Raw genomic sequence first — 18,524 nt, forward strand, 5'->3', positions numbered from 1 at the left:
AAGGTCGACTCTGGTGATTTGGAGAATGCATGTTGGTCATTGTTTTGATTCGAGAATTATCAGAAGGAGTTTGTGATCTGTCTGTTCGAATGCAACAATTGTGTTTCTTTTATGTTTTTACGTCCAAAATTACAATATTTTAATTCAGATTACACCAGAAAAGCTAATCTTGCTGTGTATTTCACAGCACAACACATAATGTCCATTGCTGTGTTAAGTAATCTAAGATTAATATGACCTTAAATCTGTCTTTCGGTGGATGGTTGGTGGCAAATGTGAAATTGTTACCATGTGGGAGCTAATGCATGTTCTGAAAACAAAGATAAGAATTGTTAGCGATTTTCACATAAAGCACGAATATATTCAAAAAGAATTGGTAAGTTAATAAAATACAGAAATATTTAATGTGTTCAAAACATTGAAGAGTTCGAAAGTGTAAATGAGATGGAACTGTTTCTGTAAATAGTAGGGTCAGTATTCACAGGTTTCACTTAATCAATTAGAGATCACAGTAAAGATAATTTTATTCATGTGCGATTTATGCTGTCTAAAATGCATTGAAAGGCTGATTAAATTATTTTTTCTTTAAATGAGAGCATGGGGAAAAAGCACACAAGTGAGTCAAACTGCATTTCTTATTTAAAGAATTGGACCAAGCAAAATGGACCCTATGGCATTTTACCATGGTACTGATTGAATTATTAATCTGCAGATGGGATTAGGAGAAATCACATTTTTTAAAAGTAATCAATTAGACACTATGAAGGCATTTTTCCAGAGTTGGAACACATAGCTGTTTTTGCTGTTATCCACTGTATCTGTGCAGCCAAAAAGGGCAGTTATGGACTTGTCACTGTCCAGTCTTGCTCTAACTCCTCAGAAAACTAAACAATCCTGCAGGACTGATGCAGAAAATGCCAACTACATGCCTTTCAAAGGGGATTTACTTCAGAAGCATTTGGAAGATATAATGAAGATAATAAGAGATATGAAAAGTCAGATTGTGAGTGAAGTCACCCACATGGTTGAAGAACAGATACGCATCCTAAAAGCAACCATTGTCCAATCATTGGAAAATGCAAGCATTGAGCAGAAGAAAGCAATCATTGCACCTCTAACAAAAGTATCAGAAATTGAGGTGAGTCAATACCACCTGAGGAGGATTATTAGTGGATGAGCAAACTTTTATCTGCACTTTGAGGCATTATCTGCAGTACGCCATGTCGTACAGTCATATTTCGAAAAATATATTTCGAATGTTGCTGCTAATTTTTTTTTTTAATTAAAAAATGTGTTGATTTAGGGAATAATTCAATCCATTCAATAAATGGCCAGAAGATAAATTTCAAATACAGTATATTAAAACATTGAGTCCAATTCAAATATTCTACATTGACCATGATGTGCTTTAGGATGATTCAGGATATCCTCGGGAACATAAGGCCATTTTTACATTGTTTTTATTAGGTGTCAGTGTTATTTTATGTCAGTCATAAATTGAGATAGTGAAAATAATGTCCCAACCTCGTGATTTTAAGAGACATAAGACAAAATAAATTTAATATACTTGAAAACTGCGAAGCATAGAATTTAAACTGGATTGTACTATAAGGGGGTATAATTCTTCTTAGTAAAGTAATTTACTAATAATTTCAGATGGGTATAATTTGTTGTTTCAAATATCAGTATGGTCCTTTCCAAATATGTGTAAATGGGCATAAAAAAAAATGATTTCCATCAATGATACATAGATACATAGAAAATAGGTGCAGGAGTAGGCCATTCGGCCCTTCGAGCCTGCACCGCCATTCAATATGATCATGGCTGATCATCCAACTCAGTATCCCGTACCTGCCTTCTCTCCATACCCCCTGATCCCTTTAGCCACAAGGGCCACATCTAACTCCCTCTTAAATATAGCCAATGAACTGGCCTCAACTACCCTCTGTGGCAGAGAGTTCCAGAGATTCACCACTCTCTGTGTGAAAAAGTTTCTTCTCATCTCGGTCCTAAAGGATTTCCCCCGTATCCTTAAGCTGTGACCCCTTGTCCTGGACTTCCCCAACATCGGGAACAATCTTCCTGCATCTAGCCTGTCCAACCCCATAAGAATTTTGTACGTTTCTATAAGATCCCCTCTCAATCTCCTAAATTCTAGCGAGTATAAGGCAAGTCTATCCAGTCTTTCTTCATATGAAAGTCCTGACATCCCAGGAATCAGTCTGGTGAACCTTCTCTGCACTCCCTCTATGGCTATAATGTTCTTCCTCAGATTTGGAGACCAAAACTGTACGCAATACTCCAGGTGTGGTCTCACCAAGACCCTGTACAACTGCAGTAGAACCTCCCTGCTCCTATACTCAAATCCTTTTGCTATGAAAGCTAACATACCATTCGCTTTCTTCACTGCCTGCTGCACCTGCATGCCTACTTTCAATGACTGGTGTACCATGACACCCAGGTCTCGCTGCATCTCCCCTATTCCTAATCGGCCACCATTTAGATAGTAGTCTGCTTTCCTGTTTTTGCCACCAAAGTGGATATGCCACCAATGATGTGATATGATGCTTCCCATCAAATGTGATATTCAAGAACATGTACATGTATTTTGAAATACCGGGTTTATAACAAATGTGGGTGATGCTGAGGTGCCTTGCTGCTTTATCCTCGCAGTTTTGCAAAACGAAAAGGTGAAATTTCGGGATTCCAGACTGATTCCTGGAATGATGATGCAATAAAGCATTTGACTGCTAATTCTAAAACCAATAATCTCATCTAATATCTAAAAACAAGACCACACTGATCAATTTCCACATTATAAATAGAAAGGGTTTTCCAGCGTGGTTCCACGTAACCATTTATATAATGGCATTCAATTTTTATTTCATGCTTGCAACATCACTTGAAAAACAACATAGATAAAATAAATCAAAGCAGTGCTTTACATTTCATTATTTTTATACATTATTAGTATATAACACTGCAGTTGTGCTCAAAGCTATCTGGTGTTTGCTGTTATGGAAGTACTTGGTTCTGTAAAATAATTTCTCATCATGACTGCTTATCTGGAGTGATGCTTTCTTTTGCTGCATTTTTATGCAATAAACCTGGATGTCATTGTTCTGTTAAATTGAGGTCTTAGGTTTGACTTCATTCCAAAATAGTTGGGATATTTTCTCATTGCTGCAAGGATTGTGAATGAAGTAAGTTTGAATGGTTTAGTTCCGTGTGGGAGTAACTATATGCAACAAATTTACCTTCATTTGCTCTATGTCCAAAATGGAAATATACCACTGGTGCATTAGTTTTGAGTTGAATTAATCCAAAGATTTGGACAAATTGAATGGTGTATGATCTAATTCCTTTAACGACTCTAATGTTATTACCAGATGCAAAAGAAAATATACATCTGACTGTTGTAGTTCAAGCTTTAGGATCTAAATATAAATTTGGTACTAATACTAATCGTTGAGAAGCATAATTAAAAATGCAGGTCCGATTCATGACATTTATTGAAATGAATGAAACAATCTTATATTAGGTGATGGACATATTCAGCAATCAATATTGTTATGTCTATTTATTTCCATTGAAATAAGCGATTAGGGCCTGTAATGCAATAGCAGGGATGGGCGTGGATATGGATTCAATTGCAGATTCAAAAAGGGTTTAAACCAGCATCTGCAGTTCTTTCCGATATATTTGCATTGGGTTTATTTACATTAGATGTAGAGAAGATTCCAAAACTGCTAGGCACATGAAACTGCAGATAATAGAATCTTGATTAAAACATATTGCTCGAAGAACTCAGCGGGTCAGACAGTATCAGTCTGAAGAGGAATCTCGACCCAAAACGTCACATGTCCATTCTCTCCACAGATGCTGCCTGACCTGCCAAGTTCCTCCAGCACTTTGTTTTGATCCAAAAATGCTGTATGACTGAATTTTGATAAATGTGCAAACTTAATAAATATTTTATTTTATCTGGTGGCATTGCTTGGGGTGATATTTGTTAGTTCGTCGGCGAATACTTAATTTGTGAGTTAGTCCAGGTTTCTTTCAACTGAAAATATTTCAATAGTTGTCAGATAAATAACCTGGATTTGCTGATGATGATTCTTCTTTAACTGCCATCAAAGCCTTTAAGTCAAGTCAGTATGGGGAATACCAATCAATTCTTAGCAGGTGTGTAGGAAAGAACTGTAGATGCTGGTTTAAATCGAAGGTAGACTCAGAATACTGGAGTAACTCAGTGGGACAAGCAGTATTTCTGGAGAGAAGGAATGGGTGATGTTTCAGGTCGAGACCCTTCTTCAGACTGATGTCATGGGAGTGGGTGGGACAGAGATAGAATGTAGTCGGAGACAGTGAGATTGTTGGAAGAACTGGGAAGGGGGAGAGGTTGGAGAGAGAGAGGAAAAACAAGGGCCATTTGAAGTTAGAGAGGATGCTATGAGAATACAGGATGACTTGGACAGGTTGGGTGGGTGGGCAGATGCATGGCAGATGCAGTTTAATGTGGATAAATGTGAGGTTATCCACTTTGGTAACAAAACAGGAAGGCAGATTATTATCTAAATTGTGTCAAGTGGGAAAAGGGGAAGTACAATGGGATCTGGGGTCTTTGTTCATCTGTCAATGAAAGTAAGCATGCAGGTACAGCAGGCAGTGAAGAAAGCGAATGGCATGTTGGCCTTCATGACAAGAGGAGTTGAGTATAGGAGCAAAGAGGTCCTTCTGCAGTTGTATAGGGCCCTAATTTGGTCGCCTAATTATTGGAAGGATGCCAACAAAATAGAGAGAGTACAGAGGAGATTTACTAGAATGTTGCCTGGGTTTCAGCAACTAAGTTTCAGAGAAAGGTTGAACAAGTTAGGTCTTTATTCTTTGGAGCGCAGAAGGTTAAGGGGGGACTTGATAGAGGTCTTTAAAATGATGAGAGGGATAGACAGAGTTGACGTGGATAAGCTTTTCCCATTGAGAGTAGGGAAGATTCAAACAAGAGGATATGACGAGAATTAAGGGACAGAAGTTTAGGGAAACATGAGGGGGAACTTCTTTACTCAGAGAGTGGTAGCTGTGTGGAATGAGTTTCCAGTGGTAGTGGTGGAGGCAGGTTCGATTTTATCATTTAAAAATAAATTGGATAGTTATATGGACGGGAAAGGAATGGAGGGTTATGTTCTGAGTGCAGGTAGATGGGACTAGGGGAGAATAAGTGTTCGGCACGGACTTGAAGGGCCGAGATGGCCTGTTTCCGTGCTATGGTTATATGGTTATAGTGAGACCACACCTGGAGTATTGTGTGGAGTTTTGGTCCCCTAATTTGAGGAAGGACATTCTTGCTATTGAGGGAGTGCAGCGTAGGTTCGCAAGGTTAATTACCGGGATGGCGGGACTGTCATATGCTGAGAGGATGGAGTGGCTGTATACACTGGAATTTAGAAGGATGAGAGAGAATCTTATTGAAACATAAGATTATTAAGGATTTGGACACACTAGAGGCAGGAAACATTTTCCCGATGTTGGGGGAGTCCAGAACCAGGGGTAAGGCATTTAGAACGGAGATGAGGAAATACTTTTTCACACAGAGTTGTGAGTCTGTGGAATTATCTGCCTCAGAGGACGGTGGAGGCAGGTTCTCTGGATACTTTCAAGAGAGAGCTTGATAGGGCTCTTAAAGATAGCGGAGTCAGGGGATATGGGGAGAAGGCAGGAACGGGGTACTGATTGGGGATGATCAGCCATGATCACATTGAATGGCGGTGCTGGCCCGAACGGCCGAATTGCCTACTCCTGCACCTATTGTATATTGCCTATTGTCAATATTCATAGCACTGAGGTGTAAGCTACCCAAGCGAAATATGAGGTGCTGTTCCTCCAATTTGCGCTAGGCCTCACTCTGACAATGAGGAGGCCCAGGTCAGATTGGGAATGGAAGGGGGAGTTAAAGTGCTGATCAACCGGGAGATCAGGTAGGTTAAGATGGACTGAGTGGAGGTGTTCAGCTAAACGATCCCCGAGCCTGTGCTTGGTCTCGCCGATGTACAGGAGTTGACACCTGGAACAGAGGATATGGTAGCTGAGGTTGGAGGAGGTGCAAGTGAATCTCTGCTTCACCTGGAAAGACTGTTTGTGTCCTGGGAAGGAGTCAAGGGGGGAGGTAAAGGGACAGGTGTTGCATCTCCTGCGGTTGCAGGGATCAGTACCTGGGGAGGGGGTGGTTTAGGTGGGAAGGGACCAGGTAGCTGCGGAGGGAACAGCCTCTGTGGAAAACAGAAGGGGGTGGAGATGGGAAGATGTGGCCAGTAGTGGGATCCTGTTGGAGGTGGCGAATATGTTGGAGGATTATATGCTGTATGCGACGGCTGATGGGTGGAAGGTGGGGACAAGTGTGACTCTGTCCTTGTTACGAATGGGGTGAGGGGGAGCAAGAGCGGAGCTGCGGGACATCGAGGAGACCGTAGCGAGAGCCTCATCTGTAATGGAGGTGGGGAACCCCCGTTGCCTAAAGAACGAGAACACCTCCAATGACCTGGTATGGAAAAGCTCATCCTGGGCGCAGATGCAGCGCAGACGGAGGAATTGGGAGTAGGGGATAGAGTCTTTACAGGAAGCAGATTGGGAAGAAGTGTAGTCTAGATAGCTATGGCAGTCAGTGGGTTTGTAATGGATGTCTGTCAATAGTCTGTGATGGAGATGGTGAGATCTAGAAATGGTAGGGAGATGTCGGACATGGTCCAAGTGAATTTGAGTGCAGGATGAAAATGAGTCGTTAAGTTGATGAAGTCGGTGAGTTCCGCATGGGCGCAGGAGGTAGCCCCGATGTAGCCATCAATGCAGTGGTAGAGTTCGGGGATAGGACTAGTGTACGCCTGGAAAAGTGATAGTTCGACGTACCCTACAAAGAGGCAGGCATAGCCAGGGCCCATGCGAGTGCTCATAGCTCCACCTTGGATTCGGTGGAAGTGGGAAGAGTTGAAGGAGAAGTTGTTGAGGGGAAGGGCCAGCTCTGCTAGGCGGGGGAGAATCCTTAGCAGGTGGTGGTTTGACCTTCCATGATCCCATTTTGCTTAAAGAACTAACATGCTAGATAATTCAAACTTTATTTTGCTTAGTGTGTTCACTTCTGGTAGAAAGAGAACTGTAATACTAACAGGGACTTAACCTGGAATCATGCCCTCTAGATGCGTAGTGAGCTGCACTACCCAGTGCTTATAAATCAAGCCCAAAATCAGATGTTTAGCTAAAACTGACTGCACCACATGGCGTTTCAACACAAGAAGTTGTGTGCTTTATGTGTGTGCCAGCACATTTTAGCTAAATAGTGAAATGTACCTGTTTTATCTTTAAAAGGATGGCAAACCAATGTTGAGTACCATGGAACAACTCATGGAGCCGTTTCCATCACAAGGGCCAGATGCTCCAATTCCTAAATGCACTGGGCCTGCAGCGAAGGTATGCATCGAAGATTGTCATGAAAAGCCAAGTCTATGAATAGGAGGTACACAGAAAAAAGCTGGAGAAACTCAGCGGGTGCAGCAGCATCTATGGAGCGAAGGAAATAGGCAACGTTTCGGGCCGAAAACCCTTCTTCAGACTGAGGAGCGCTGTTTAACAGAAAGACTTGAATTGACGTAGCAGCTTGTCATGTTCTCTTCTGGCATCCTGAAATGACTTATTTGTGAAGTGTGGAGGGAGGCAAAGTGGCAGATGAATTGTTCAATGAAGGTTTTATTAGTATAAAAAAAATTAAGAAGTACCAACTTCTAGAAATACTGAAGATACAGTAACTAAAGTCAGTGATAGAGCATATGAGACATATCTCCCATGTGTGAACCAATATAGGTGCATAATGTCCAGCTGGTGATCTGCTGCCAATGCCATGCCATCAATATTTTCCATGATTGGTTGGCCATGATTGGAATTTTTTTGCTGGGGATTCAGAAGCAAACAATTAGCAAGATGTTCCTCATGGGTCAATGCATATTCTGCATCTCAATGTAATGTGGAACTGGAGAACATAACAAAGGCTAGATGCTGATGCATCCACCCTCATGTTCCTCCTGTGGATTTGTCAGTGTATTTAGGGCTGATTAATTACCAACATGCGCCGATGGGTTAGATCAGTTTGTTTTGAGGTCAGTGCAGTCATTAATCTGCATAGAAAAGGTAAGTGGACTGCCTCATTCTTTATTTAAATGTTTTTACCTAATTCACAAAAGATGCTGCATTTTTAATTTTAAATTGTTTTCAAAGACTATTGAACACCAGGTCACTGTCTCTTGCAGTGTCAGAGATCTCATTAACTCAGTAGTAGCGAGCACATCCTATAACCTGATGTGTTTAAGAAGGTACTGCAGATGCTGGAAAATCGAAGGTACCCAAAAAAGCTGGAGAAACTCAGCGGGTGCAGCAGCATCTATGGAGCGAAGGAAATAGGCAACGTTTCGGGCCGAAACCCTTTCGGGTTTCGGCCCGAAACGTTGCCTATTTCCTTCGCTCCATAGATGCTGCTGCACCCGCTGAGTTTCTCCAGCTTTTTTGTGTACCTATAACCTGATGGTATCCCAACCCTGCATTTCCTGCTTCAATTTCTTATTCAAGATCCACAAAACAAGCTGCCCTGGTAGCCCTGTGTTTCTGCCTGTTCTTGCCCCACTGAACCTGTTTCTTTGTAACTTTACTCCATCCTGTCTTCCCTTGTCCAGTCCCTTCACACTTACATCCAAGGCACCTCGCATGTCCTCCACCATTTAACCATTACCGATTCCCTGTCCCCCACCACTTCATCCTCTCCATGGATGCCCAGTCTTTATACACCTCAACCCCCCATCAGAAGTAATTCACTTCTGTCTGCAACAAAGATCCAACCATTTCCTCTCCACCAACTGGCTCAGCCACCTGGCTGATCTTGTTTCTGTTGATTCCTCTCTCATCTTGTAAAACAAAGCTGTATTGTGGGTGCACAAGCCCTTAGGCACAGCCAATTAATGACTCACTGGCCCACCTTCTAGTCTATGTATGAGCTAGGCTCTGGAATTATGTTTCTATTCAATCAATCAATCAATCAATCAACCTTTATTGTCATCCTGCAAGCAACAGTTGTACAGTGCAAAATAAGAAGATGTTTCCCAGGGAATACCGGAGCATCGCACATGAAATTTAAAACATTTCACACATAATAACAATTTAAGATGGCGGCGCTGGCTTAACAGCTGCGGCCCACCTGCAGTCCGTCTGTTTTTTTTCTTTCTTTTTGTTCCTTTGTCATGTTTTAGTTAATTTTGTTTTATTAAGTTGTGTATGTGTGTGGGTGGGGTGGAAGAAACATGTTTTGGTCTCTTCCTTCGGGCGATGCAACTTTTTTCTGTCGTATTCCCCGTCCCCGTCTCCGTCTGCGCCGAGGCCTAATGCCGGAGCTGGCGGCCCCGGAGCTGTGGCGGCGGCAGCGGCAGCGGAGACCCGACTCGGGCCCGGAGCTGTAGCGGCGGCAGCGGAGACCCGACACGGCCCCGGAGCTGTGGCGGCGGCAGCGGCAGCGGAGACCCGACCCGGCCACGGAGCTGTGGCGGCGGCAGCGGCAGCAGAGACCCGACTCGGGCCCGGAGCTGTAGCGGCGGCAGCGGCAGCTGAGACCCGACTCGGCCCCAGAACCGTGGCGACGGCAGTGGAGACCCGACTCGGCCTCGGAGCTGTAGCAGCGGCAGCGACCACCCGCGGAGTTTGAACCGGCCCGTTCGCGGAGCACGGTTGAGCCGCGGGATTTACCATCACCCGGTGGGGTCACAACATCTGGAGCCTGGATCGCCTCGGCGCAGAGGGAGAACAAAGAAGGAAGAGACAGAGACTTTAAGATTTTGTCTTCCACTACAGTGAGGAGGTGTTTGGTGAACTCACTGTGGTCATGTCCCCTTGTTTGAATCTTCCCTACTCTCAGTGGGAAAAGCTTTTCCACGTCAACTCTGTCTATCCCTCTCATCATTTTAAAAACTTGATAGAGGTTTTTAAAATGATGAGAGGGATAGACAGAGTTGACGTGGAAAAGCTTTTCCCACTGAGAGTAGGGAAGATTCAAACAAGGGAACATGACTTGAGAATTAAGGGACTGAAGTTTAGGGGTAACATGAGGGGGAACTTCTTTACTCAGAGAGTGGTAGCTGTGTGGAATGAGCTTCCAGTGAAGGTGGTGGAGGCAGGTTCGTTTTTATCATTTAAAAATAAATTGGATAGTTATATGGATGGGAAAGGAATGGAGGGTTATGGTCTGAGCGCAGGTATATGGGACTAGGGGAGATTATGTGTTCGGCACGGACTAGAGGGGTCGAGATGGCCTGTTTCCGTGCTGTAATTGTTATATGGTTATATTATATGGATGTTAAATTTGTGTTGATTGTGTGTTTTTGTCATTTTTAATTATATGTATGACTGCAGGGAAACGAAATTTCGTTCAGACCGAAAGGTCTGAATGACAATAAACAAATCTAATCTAATCTAATCTAATCTAATCTAAAAACAATCCAGTCCCTGATGAAACAGTATAAATAGTTAAAAGCAGGTAAAACACCAACGTTAAAATACAGTAAAACCAATCATAAAAACGTCCGGGGCAGCTGATTTGAGTGGCCAGTGCCAGTTATTAAAGTGGCCAGTGCCAGTTATTAAAGTGTCCGTGCCAAGCCGCAGAATCAGGTGACTGTGAGTACAGTTCAATGCTATCCACTGACTGTCCTTTAGAAAAGCATGGGACTGAAAATACCTTAAGGCAAAGGTTCCCAACCTGGGGTAAAATTACCCCCAGGGGGTACATTTCGCCTACCCAGGGGGTAAATTTGTTGATTCTGGATTTGTACATATTTTTTCTGTGTTTGGTTCTGGTATATCTGTTCATCATTAGTTGTTCATAAATAATTGAAATAACATTGATAAGTGCTATTAAAGTTGCCATGGGTAAACAAGATGAAAAGGGGTGTGAACCATTGCCCTAAAGGAACTTGAGCATCTCCAGAACATGGAGAGATAGAATATAGAGACTCCCATCATAATTACCATCCTTTCAATGATGAAGCTGTCCTCTAGGAGAGGCACGCTGAGCAATTTACAGCTGCAGCTGCTGAGGTTGGTCACAGTAGTATGTTTTGCCTCTGTCAGTATATGTCCCATTGAGCTTGATCATCTCATGAAAAATGACTTTTTATTTTAAAAGGATGAAGACCCATTTGATCTACTTGCGGGAACTCTGCCATCGGAGGAACCTGACAAGTCAATTCCAGAATATACTGGTCCAAAAGTGAAGGTATGAATGAAGATCTACTCCAGTTACTTATTTTAGAGATATAGCGTGAAAGCTGACCCACTGAGTCCACGTCAACCAGCGATCCCTGTACATTAACACTATCCTACACACACTAGGGACAATTTACAATTTGATTACTGAAGCTAATTAACCTACATACCTGCACATCTTTGGAGTATGGGAGGCAACAGGAGCACCTGGAGAAAACACTCGCAGGTCATGGGGAGAATGTACAAACTCCATACACACTGCATCCGTAGACAGAATGGAACCCAGGTCACTGAGGTTGTAAGACAGTAACTCTTCCGCTGTGCCACGACTTCAATATGAATGCTGTGATATATTTAGTTGGTCTCTTTCTTGCTACACAAATTGATCAATTTCATGTGAAAAGGTTCCAATCTCTCGTGGTCCATTTGTGAAATTGATCCATTTGTGTGGCTTCTCCGAGACTCCTCAACAACAACAAACATTGATGTTACTCTGCACGGTCCCTCAGGATTGAAGATGACTCACTTCCACTCTGGTTTTGTGGGAACCACTCTAGTTTGGGGTGGCTGATGTGATGCTGTTAACACAACCTTCACGTTTATATCACAGCCATACCATAATAAAACAGCCAGAGAGGTTTCCCAGCTGCCAAATTTGATGACAAACCACATAAAGTATCATTGAAGACCAAACGCATGATCAGAGTGGCAGATATTAAAATGAGGCAAGATAGAAAATTTTAGTGTGGGAATTCCAGAGCGTCCTATCTGTGGGGATAAAAGATTCCTGAGGGTGGAACAGTTGATTTGGAAATGCAGGAGGTGTCACAATAGGAATATGATATCTTGGGGCCGATGACATTTTAATGTCAAGTGGCAACATATAGGAAACCAGTAAGTGGATGTGGAGATGGAATCGCATCTGTTTTGGAAATAAAATTTGAGGCAGTTTCAGTGCTAACATTTGACCTCATTCTCACTTCAGATTCAAGTGTCGTACCACAGCTGACAGATTTAGTTTTAGCCAGATGTCAGCAAGAGAGTTAATAGGGAGGAACTTCGAAGAGACACGGATGGGAATAGTAAAATTGGATAGGTGCCAAGTTCCATGAATCAAACAAATTATCTGCCAATACAGGACTTATGAAACGGTCAAGGGAAGCATTGCTGAGGCAGAAATAAGTGTTGTCAGCGTGTGTGGAATCGTGCGTCTGAAGAAGGGTTTCGGCCCGAAACGTTGCCTATTTCCTTCGCTCCATAGATGCTGCCTCACCCGCTGAGGTTCTCCAGCACTTTTGTCTACTTTCGATTTTCCAGCATCTGCAGTTCCTTCTTGAACATGTGGAATCTTGCATTGTTAGTAAGTGATGATGGCGAGGAGAATAGTCGTTTGATGTAAAGAAGCATGAAGCCGAGTGTGAGCCTGTGCAGACACCAAAAGTAAACCATTGTAGGTTGAATACTACAGTTGAGTAGATGAGAATGGAACCAGGTTTACTTGGCATCATCCAATTTGCAGAGCAGAAAGCAAATTTGAAAGAGAACAGTATCGCCTGGTGCTTGAAAGGCTCCTGCAGGCCGTGAATGTAAAAAGATGCACACTCAACATGTAGAGGAGTGTATTCGTGCCTACTATACTCTGTTGTGCTGATGCAAAGCAAGAATTTCATTGTCCTATATGGGACATATGGCAATAAACACTCTTGACTTGTCTTGAGTGCTGTCACAAACAGTTTCACACAGGAGAAGGAAGGATACACAACTGAAAAGGCTTTAAGGCATTTGTTGATTTCATTTTAATAATCATTTCATAGTTGCAATGAATTTTAATATATATGCAAACTTACATTTGATTACGTTTATTTTTCATGATTTCAGGAATCAGATGCAACTAAGAAGAAGGGTGAACGAGTGGGAGAGCATGAAGACACAATACCGCCTGATTACCGGTTTAAAGACCAGCCTGATCCTAAGGTTTAGATAAGCAAATATTTTGAGATCAGTTGATATTTGTTGCACTAACATTGTTTTAACAAAGCTGTAAAATGAATGATATTACTGTGTAAAGTTAAAGATACTCCACTGTTTATTCTACTACACAATAATGCCATTACAGTTTGATTTACTGGTGCATATGACAATAATTTAATCTATCTAACCTCTTAAGGGGCTGGACAGGTTAGATGCAGGAAGGTTGTTCCCGATGTTGGGGAAGTCCAGAACAAGGGGTCACAGTTTAAGGATAAGGGGGAAATCTTTTAGGATCGAGATGAGAAAATCATTTTTTACACAGAGAGTGGTGAATCTGTGGAATTCTCTGTCACAGAAGGTAGTTGAGGCCAGTTCATTGGCTATATTTAAGAGAGAGTTAGATGTGGCCCTTGTGGCTAAAGGGATCAGGGGGTATGGAGAGAAGGCAGGTACAGGATACTGAGTTGGATGATCAGCCATGATCATATTGAATGGCGGTGCAGGCTCGAATGGCCTACTCCTGCACCTATTGTCTATGTTTCTAAATATTGTGAGAGTTTCTGCTTCCACCACACATCAGACAGAGCATTTCAGATTTGAACTCCAGAATTGAATAAAATAACTTATTCAGCAATTCTCCTCTTTACCAGAATGAGGCATGCAAATTATGAGGGGCTAGAATAGGACAAATAGTGGGAAATGTTTTCCCATTAGCCTAGGTGGCAATGACTAGAGGGCATAAGTTTAAGAGGCAGGAGATTTGGAGGGGATCTGAGGAAGAGAGTGGTTATCATAGGTGATGGTGAAGACTCAGATCCTTACAACATTGAAGACGTATTTAAACAACCCCTTCAATCACCAAAGGGTAGAGAGCTATGGGGCCCAGTTCAAGTAAATGGGATTGCTATAGATGGGTTTTTGATGACTAGCATAAGGTGGTGGGATGAAGAGACTATTTCTGAGCTGACTGTCTCTATTGCTCTCTCAAAATATATTCCCTTATTTATTCCATTTATCAGATGATTTTGGTTCTTAAATCTAATAAAATTCTTAAGGATATTTTTATTTTTTGCAATAGAATAAAGACAAACCAGCATCTTCCTCCACTGGTCCAGGAACTAAACTGAAGACAACAGAGAAGGCAAGTTTATTTTTTGCGAAACATACATTGAATCCCTTCATAAAATTCTTTAAGGACATCATGTACAACTGATGGCGTGTATTTATTTATTTATTTTTAAAGATCCTGGAGATGATTTGTGAAACAACTTTTTATAATTTTGTTCCAGGATAAGAATTATTTGTGGTATACCATTATTGTAAATGTGCAGACTGGTGCACTGTGTATATGACATCTACCTTAGTATTGAAGAAAAGAGGAAGGGAAACAAGTAATTCGAGTGTAAGAAATGTATGATTGAGAAAGTATACATGGCTCGGGGAAAAAACCTCATTGCCAGCAACCTTCCTGGGCCAGCAACGCTTTCATTGTATTTATTTAACTATTAGAATGGGAAAGATATGCAAATATTATTGGATTAATAATAGCTTTTACAATTTGCATTTCTCAAACTTTGTAAAGATGGGGTATAAATTAAAACTCTGTGTCACTATTGTATGGATGTATTAAGATACAAGGTACATTTATTTGTTACATGTGCCAATTGGCACAGTGAAATGTAATCACCATACATCCATACAGTAAAAATTAAGAACACAACATAGAGTTGATAGAATTCAACATAAAACATCCCTACACAGCAGAATCAAAGTTTCCCACTGTGAGGGATGGCACCAAAGTCAGCCTCTTCCTCTAATGTTCCCCAATGTTCACCCGTGGTCGGGGCCTCCCCGAGCCCTCCGCAGTCGCCGCTACGGGTGGCCCGATGTTCAGGCCCGCTCGCCGGGGTGATGTAAGTCCGACGTCGGGGCTGGGGGACCCCCTCAGGGACCTGGACATCAGAGTCGGCCACCTCCTACTGGAGCCGGCATTATCACTCCTACGACATATTTGCTGTCAGATTTTCACTGTTGTTATTTATGATTGGGACCACCACATTGGGACCACCTCATTGGCATATTCTAGAAGTGTGATTAATCGAAGATAAATTCTCTTTAGCCTTGAAGAAATACAGGGAAATGGCCCAGCTGATGGCAAATATTGTGATTTTGTTTGGCTGAAACTGAGGATTGGGAACTGTAATCTTGAAGTATCTGACCTGGTTTATCTATATTTACCATATTATTACCACAGACCATGACACAAGGTGATGTTTTCGAGTCTCTGGCTGCAGACTTTGGCGAAATCTCTGCTGAGCCACTTTCAAAAAGCTCAGCTGCAACTGCTCACTCTGCACCACCACCTCCTACAATGAAGCAGGTACGAATTGAAACTTAACATGTTCGAGAATAATAGATGCCCCAGATGGATGCAAAGTTCAGTTGAAGGGACTCAGTGTTGTAGACCAGGACTTGTGCATTTAAGTCATTGGGAATTGCTTCAGGGTCACAAAAGTATCATAGAATCTAAAATTGAAAATGTTTATCATATTTAAGGTCTTACAAAACTATAATGGATGGGATTTATATAGTGCCTTTCTAATACTCAAGGCGCTTTACATCGCATTATTCATACACTCCTCAGTCACACTCGGTGGTGGTAAGCTACTTCTGTAGCCACAGCTGCCCTGGGGCAGACTGACGGAAGCGTGGCTGCCATTCTGCGCCTACGGCCCCTCCGACCACCACCAATCACTCACACATTCACACACAGGCAAAGGTGGGTGAAGTGTCTTGCCCAAGGACACAACGACAGTATGCACTCCAAACGGGATTCGAACCGGCCACCTTCCGGTCGCCAGCCGAACACGTAGCCCATTGTGCCATCTGTCGTCCCATCTGACTGAAATAGTGTTGAAACTTCATAACGTGCACATGTATCTGAATAACTTTGATATATTCTCTCTTCTAAAGGCAACCTTGCAAGCCTCAACAGCTGCCACTGTTTCTACAAGTCGAACAGTTGCCAAGGTAAATGAAAAAGGAGAGTAACTAAAATATATAATGATCATCAATAATGTTATTGACCATGCAAACTCATGTCGGAAAAATCGCTGCAGATCCATTTCAAATATCATCTGTAAAGATAGACACAAAATGCTGGAGTAACTCAGCGGGACAGGCAGCATCTCTGGGCATAATCTCGTTATTTTCTTAATTTAATTGAGTATACTTTTCCAATATTCCACCTTTCATTTTGGCAAAATCATCTTAAATTTCAGTCATATTGCGAATTGAAAGATTAATCTCAACTCATCCTTACACAGGCAGACCAAATTCTTCTCGTCTTTTACTCTAATTATCGCCAAATCTGTTTGCCCTGTTCTCCCTTACATGTGGGTAACCAGCTAGTTCACGAGAGCAGGATTTAACTTCACCAGTCACTGGCCCGTAGAGGCTGCAATCGTTGCTTTCCTTCTTCATGAAGCAAGTGGCTACCATCCTTCCAAAAGGAGACATTTGGGAAATTACAGCTTGCACCTACCATTGCTTGGGAAATTCACAATTATTTTATCCACTTTGTAAGAATATGTTTCAATTTATTAATAGAAATATAATATACATCTTCCAGGACAACCTGTATGGAACCAAAGTCGCATTGCTGTTCCATGTTTTACTGACTTGTAGTTGAATGTTTTCCACAAATTGAACATGTCTTTTACTTTGAAAGGATAAAGATGCATTCGACCTGCTTGCTGATTCCCTTCCATCAGAAGCACCAGACACGTCAGGCCCCAAGTACACCGGTCCTCCAGTGAAGGTACATGTTTAATGAATTTCCTGTCACTTCTTCATAGGTATTCATCATGGTCTGTTTCTTGGTAATGTGAATAAGTATCTACTCGTGTGAGATCTCCCAGAGGCTAACATAATCCTACTCAAAGTCTGTCAACAATACATTGTCAGTGATGAGGAGCACAGTTTAATCATGAAGGGTTCCACCAAAGTCAAATTAAGTTTGATATCAACTCACATAATCCATTGTTTGGAGAGTGACTAAATACTTAAACACATTTAAAAAGTGTCAAAAAGGAGAAGCGGCTGGAAATTTAAATGACACGCTTTGGAGGAGAACATTTAAATTCTCATTCACGTGTACCCATGGTCATAAATGATTGAAGGTGGTGGGTTGCCACGCTCTTGCAAGGGAAAGACATATTGACGAGGATAGGTTTAGCAAGTGAAATCCTGAGCCTTGCCTGATAATTATTCATGTCGTCTATAAATAGCATTTTCAATCCTTGACAGTTTAAGTACATCAGTAATATTGAGCTAAAACACAATTTACTTATGTTAAGTTTGCTTTGGTCTAACTCTTTCCTCAATTTTTTCAGGAATCGGACGTAAATAAGCAGCACGTTGATCGAATGGGAGATCGAGATGACACATTACCACCTGATTACAGATTTAAAGATCAGCCTGCTCCAAAGGTTTGGTTCAGCAATCTCTTTAACAAAGTCAATACATTTTTTCACTGTTTGAATTTTTGAAATCTATCCATGTGCAGAGCACCTAAGAAAGATTCAATAATTGTTCATTATTTTCCTGCAATGGTAGAAATAATACAACCCCAAATGAACGAATCTGCCCCAAAAATATAAAATAGAAATAGTTAAATAATTACTGCTCTCTTAATCATTGTGGTTAATTTAACGTTTTAAGTGATCATAAAATGATCATAGAATGATCACTTAAACACCTTCCACATATTTCTCCATGAAAAATAAATGCCTTTGCAATTCAACCTGTTGCGATAATCAAGTTGATACGGTTATCATAATTCAATGTATGTCCGGTTATTGAAGAGATTTGCTGCATTTTTGTTTCTGCTTTCAACTTCTAATAGTTACTGATCCTATTAGGAAGATTCTGATAAAGTTTGTTTCTTGTAATAGGATAAAGGCCCGTTGGCTTCCTCCACTGATGCAGGAGCAAAACCAAAGGTAACAAAGAAAGAAAAGCACAAAAAATGTTCCTCCTTTGAAAAAGTTTCCAAATTGTTCAAGATTTGTTTGCATAAATCAATGCCATTTGAAAGGTTCAAAGATCAGGTTATTGTCGCGTACCAATTATGGTACAGTGAAACTCGAATTACCATGCAGCTATACTAAAAAATGTAATAAGCCACACAGTTAAAAGTTAACATAAACATCCACAACAGCGGATTCCCCACTTCCTCACTATGATGGAAGGCAATAAAGTCTAAT

General features: G+C 41.6%; 1 protein-coding gene across 39 annotated transcripts in view; it reads left to right on the forward strand.

The window, feature by feature from the left end:
• Nucleotides 1-18,524, forward strand: part of cast (calpastatin) — a 174,194-nt gene that overhangs the window by 75,096 nt on the left and 80,574 nt on the right. For 33 of the 39 annotated variants that reach the window (XM_033017307.1, XM_033017345.1, XM_033017344.1 and 30 more), the window contains 9 exons: nt 7,357-7,458; nt 11,207-11,296; nt 13,165-13,260; nt 14,336-14,398; nt 15,512-15,637; nt 16,231-16,287; nt 16,988-17,077; nt 17,652-17,747; nt 18,213-18,260. In XM_033017307.1, coding sequence (XP_032873198.1) covers nt 7,357-7,458; nt 11,207-11,296; nt 13,165-13,260; nt 14,336-14,398; nt 15,512-15,637; nt 16,231-16,287; nt 16,988-17,077; nt 17,652-17,747; nt 18,213-18,260 — 768 coding nt within the window. The remainder of the gene's footprint in view (nt 1-7,356; nt 7,459-11,206; nt 11,297-13,164; nt 13,261-14,335; nt 14,399-15,511; nt 15,638-16,230; nt 16,288-16,987; nt 17,078-17,651; nt 17,748-18,212; nt 18,261-18,524) is intronic. The other 6 variants (XM_033017317.1, XM_033017318.1, XM_033017324.1 and 3 more) reach the window with 2 other exon arrangements.

Source organism: Amblyraja radiata, chromosome 3 (assembly GCF_010909765.2).
Source record: "Amblyraja radiata isolate CabotCenter1 chromosome 3, sAmbRad1.1.pri, whole genome shotgun sequence".
NCBI classification, from domain to species: Eukaryota; Metazoa; Chordata; class Chondrichthyes; order Rajiformes; family Rajidae; genus Amblyraja; species Amblyraja radiata.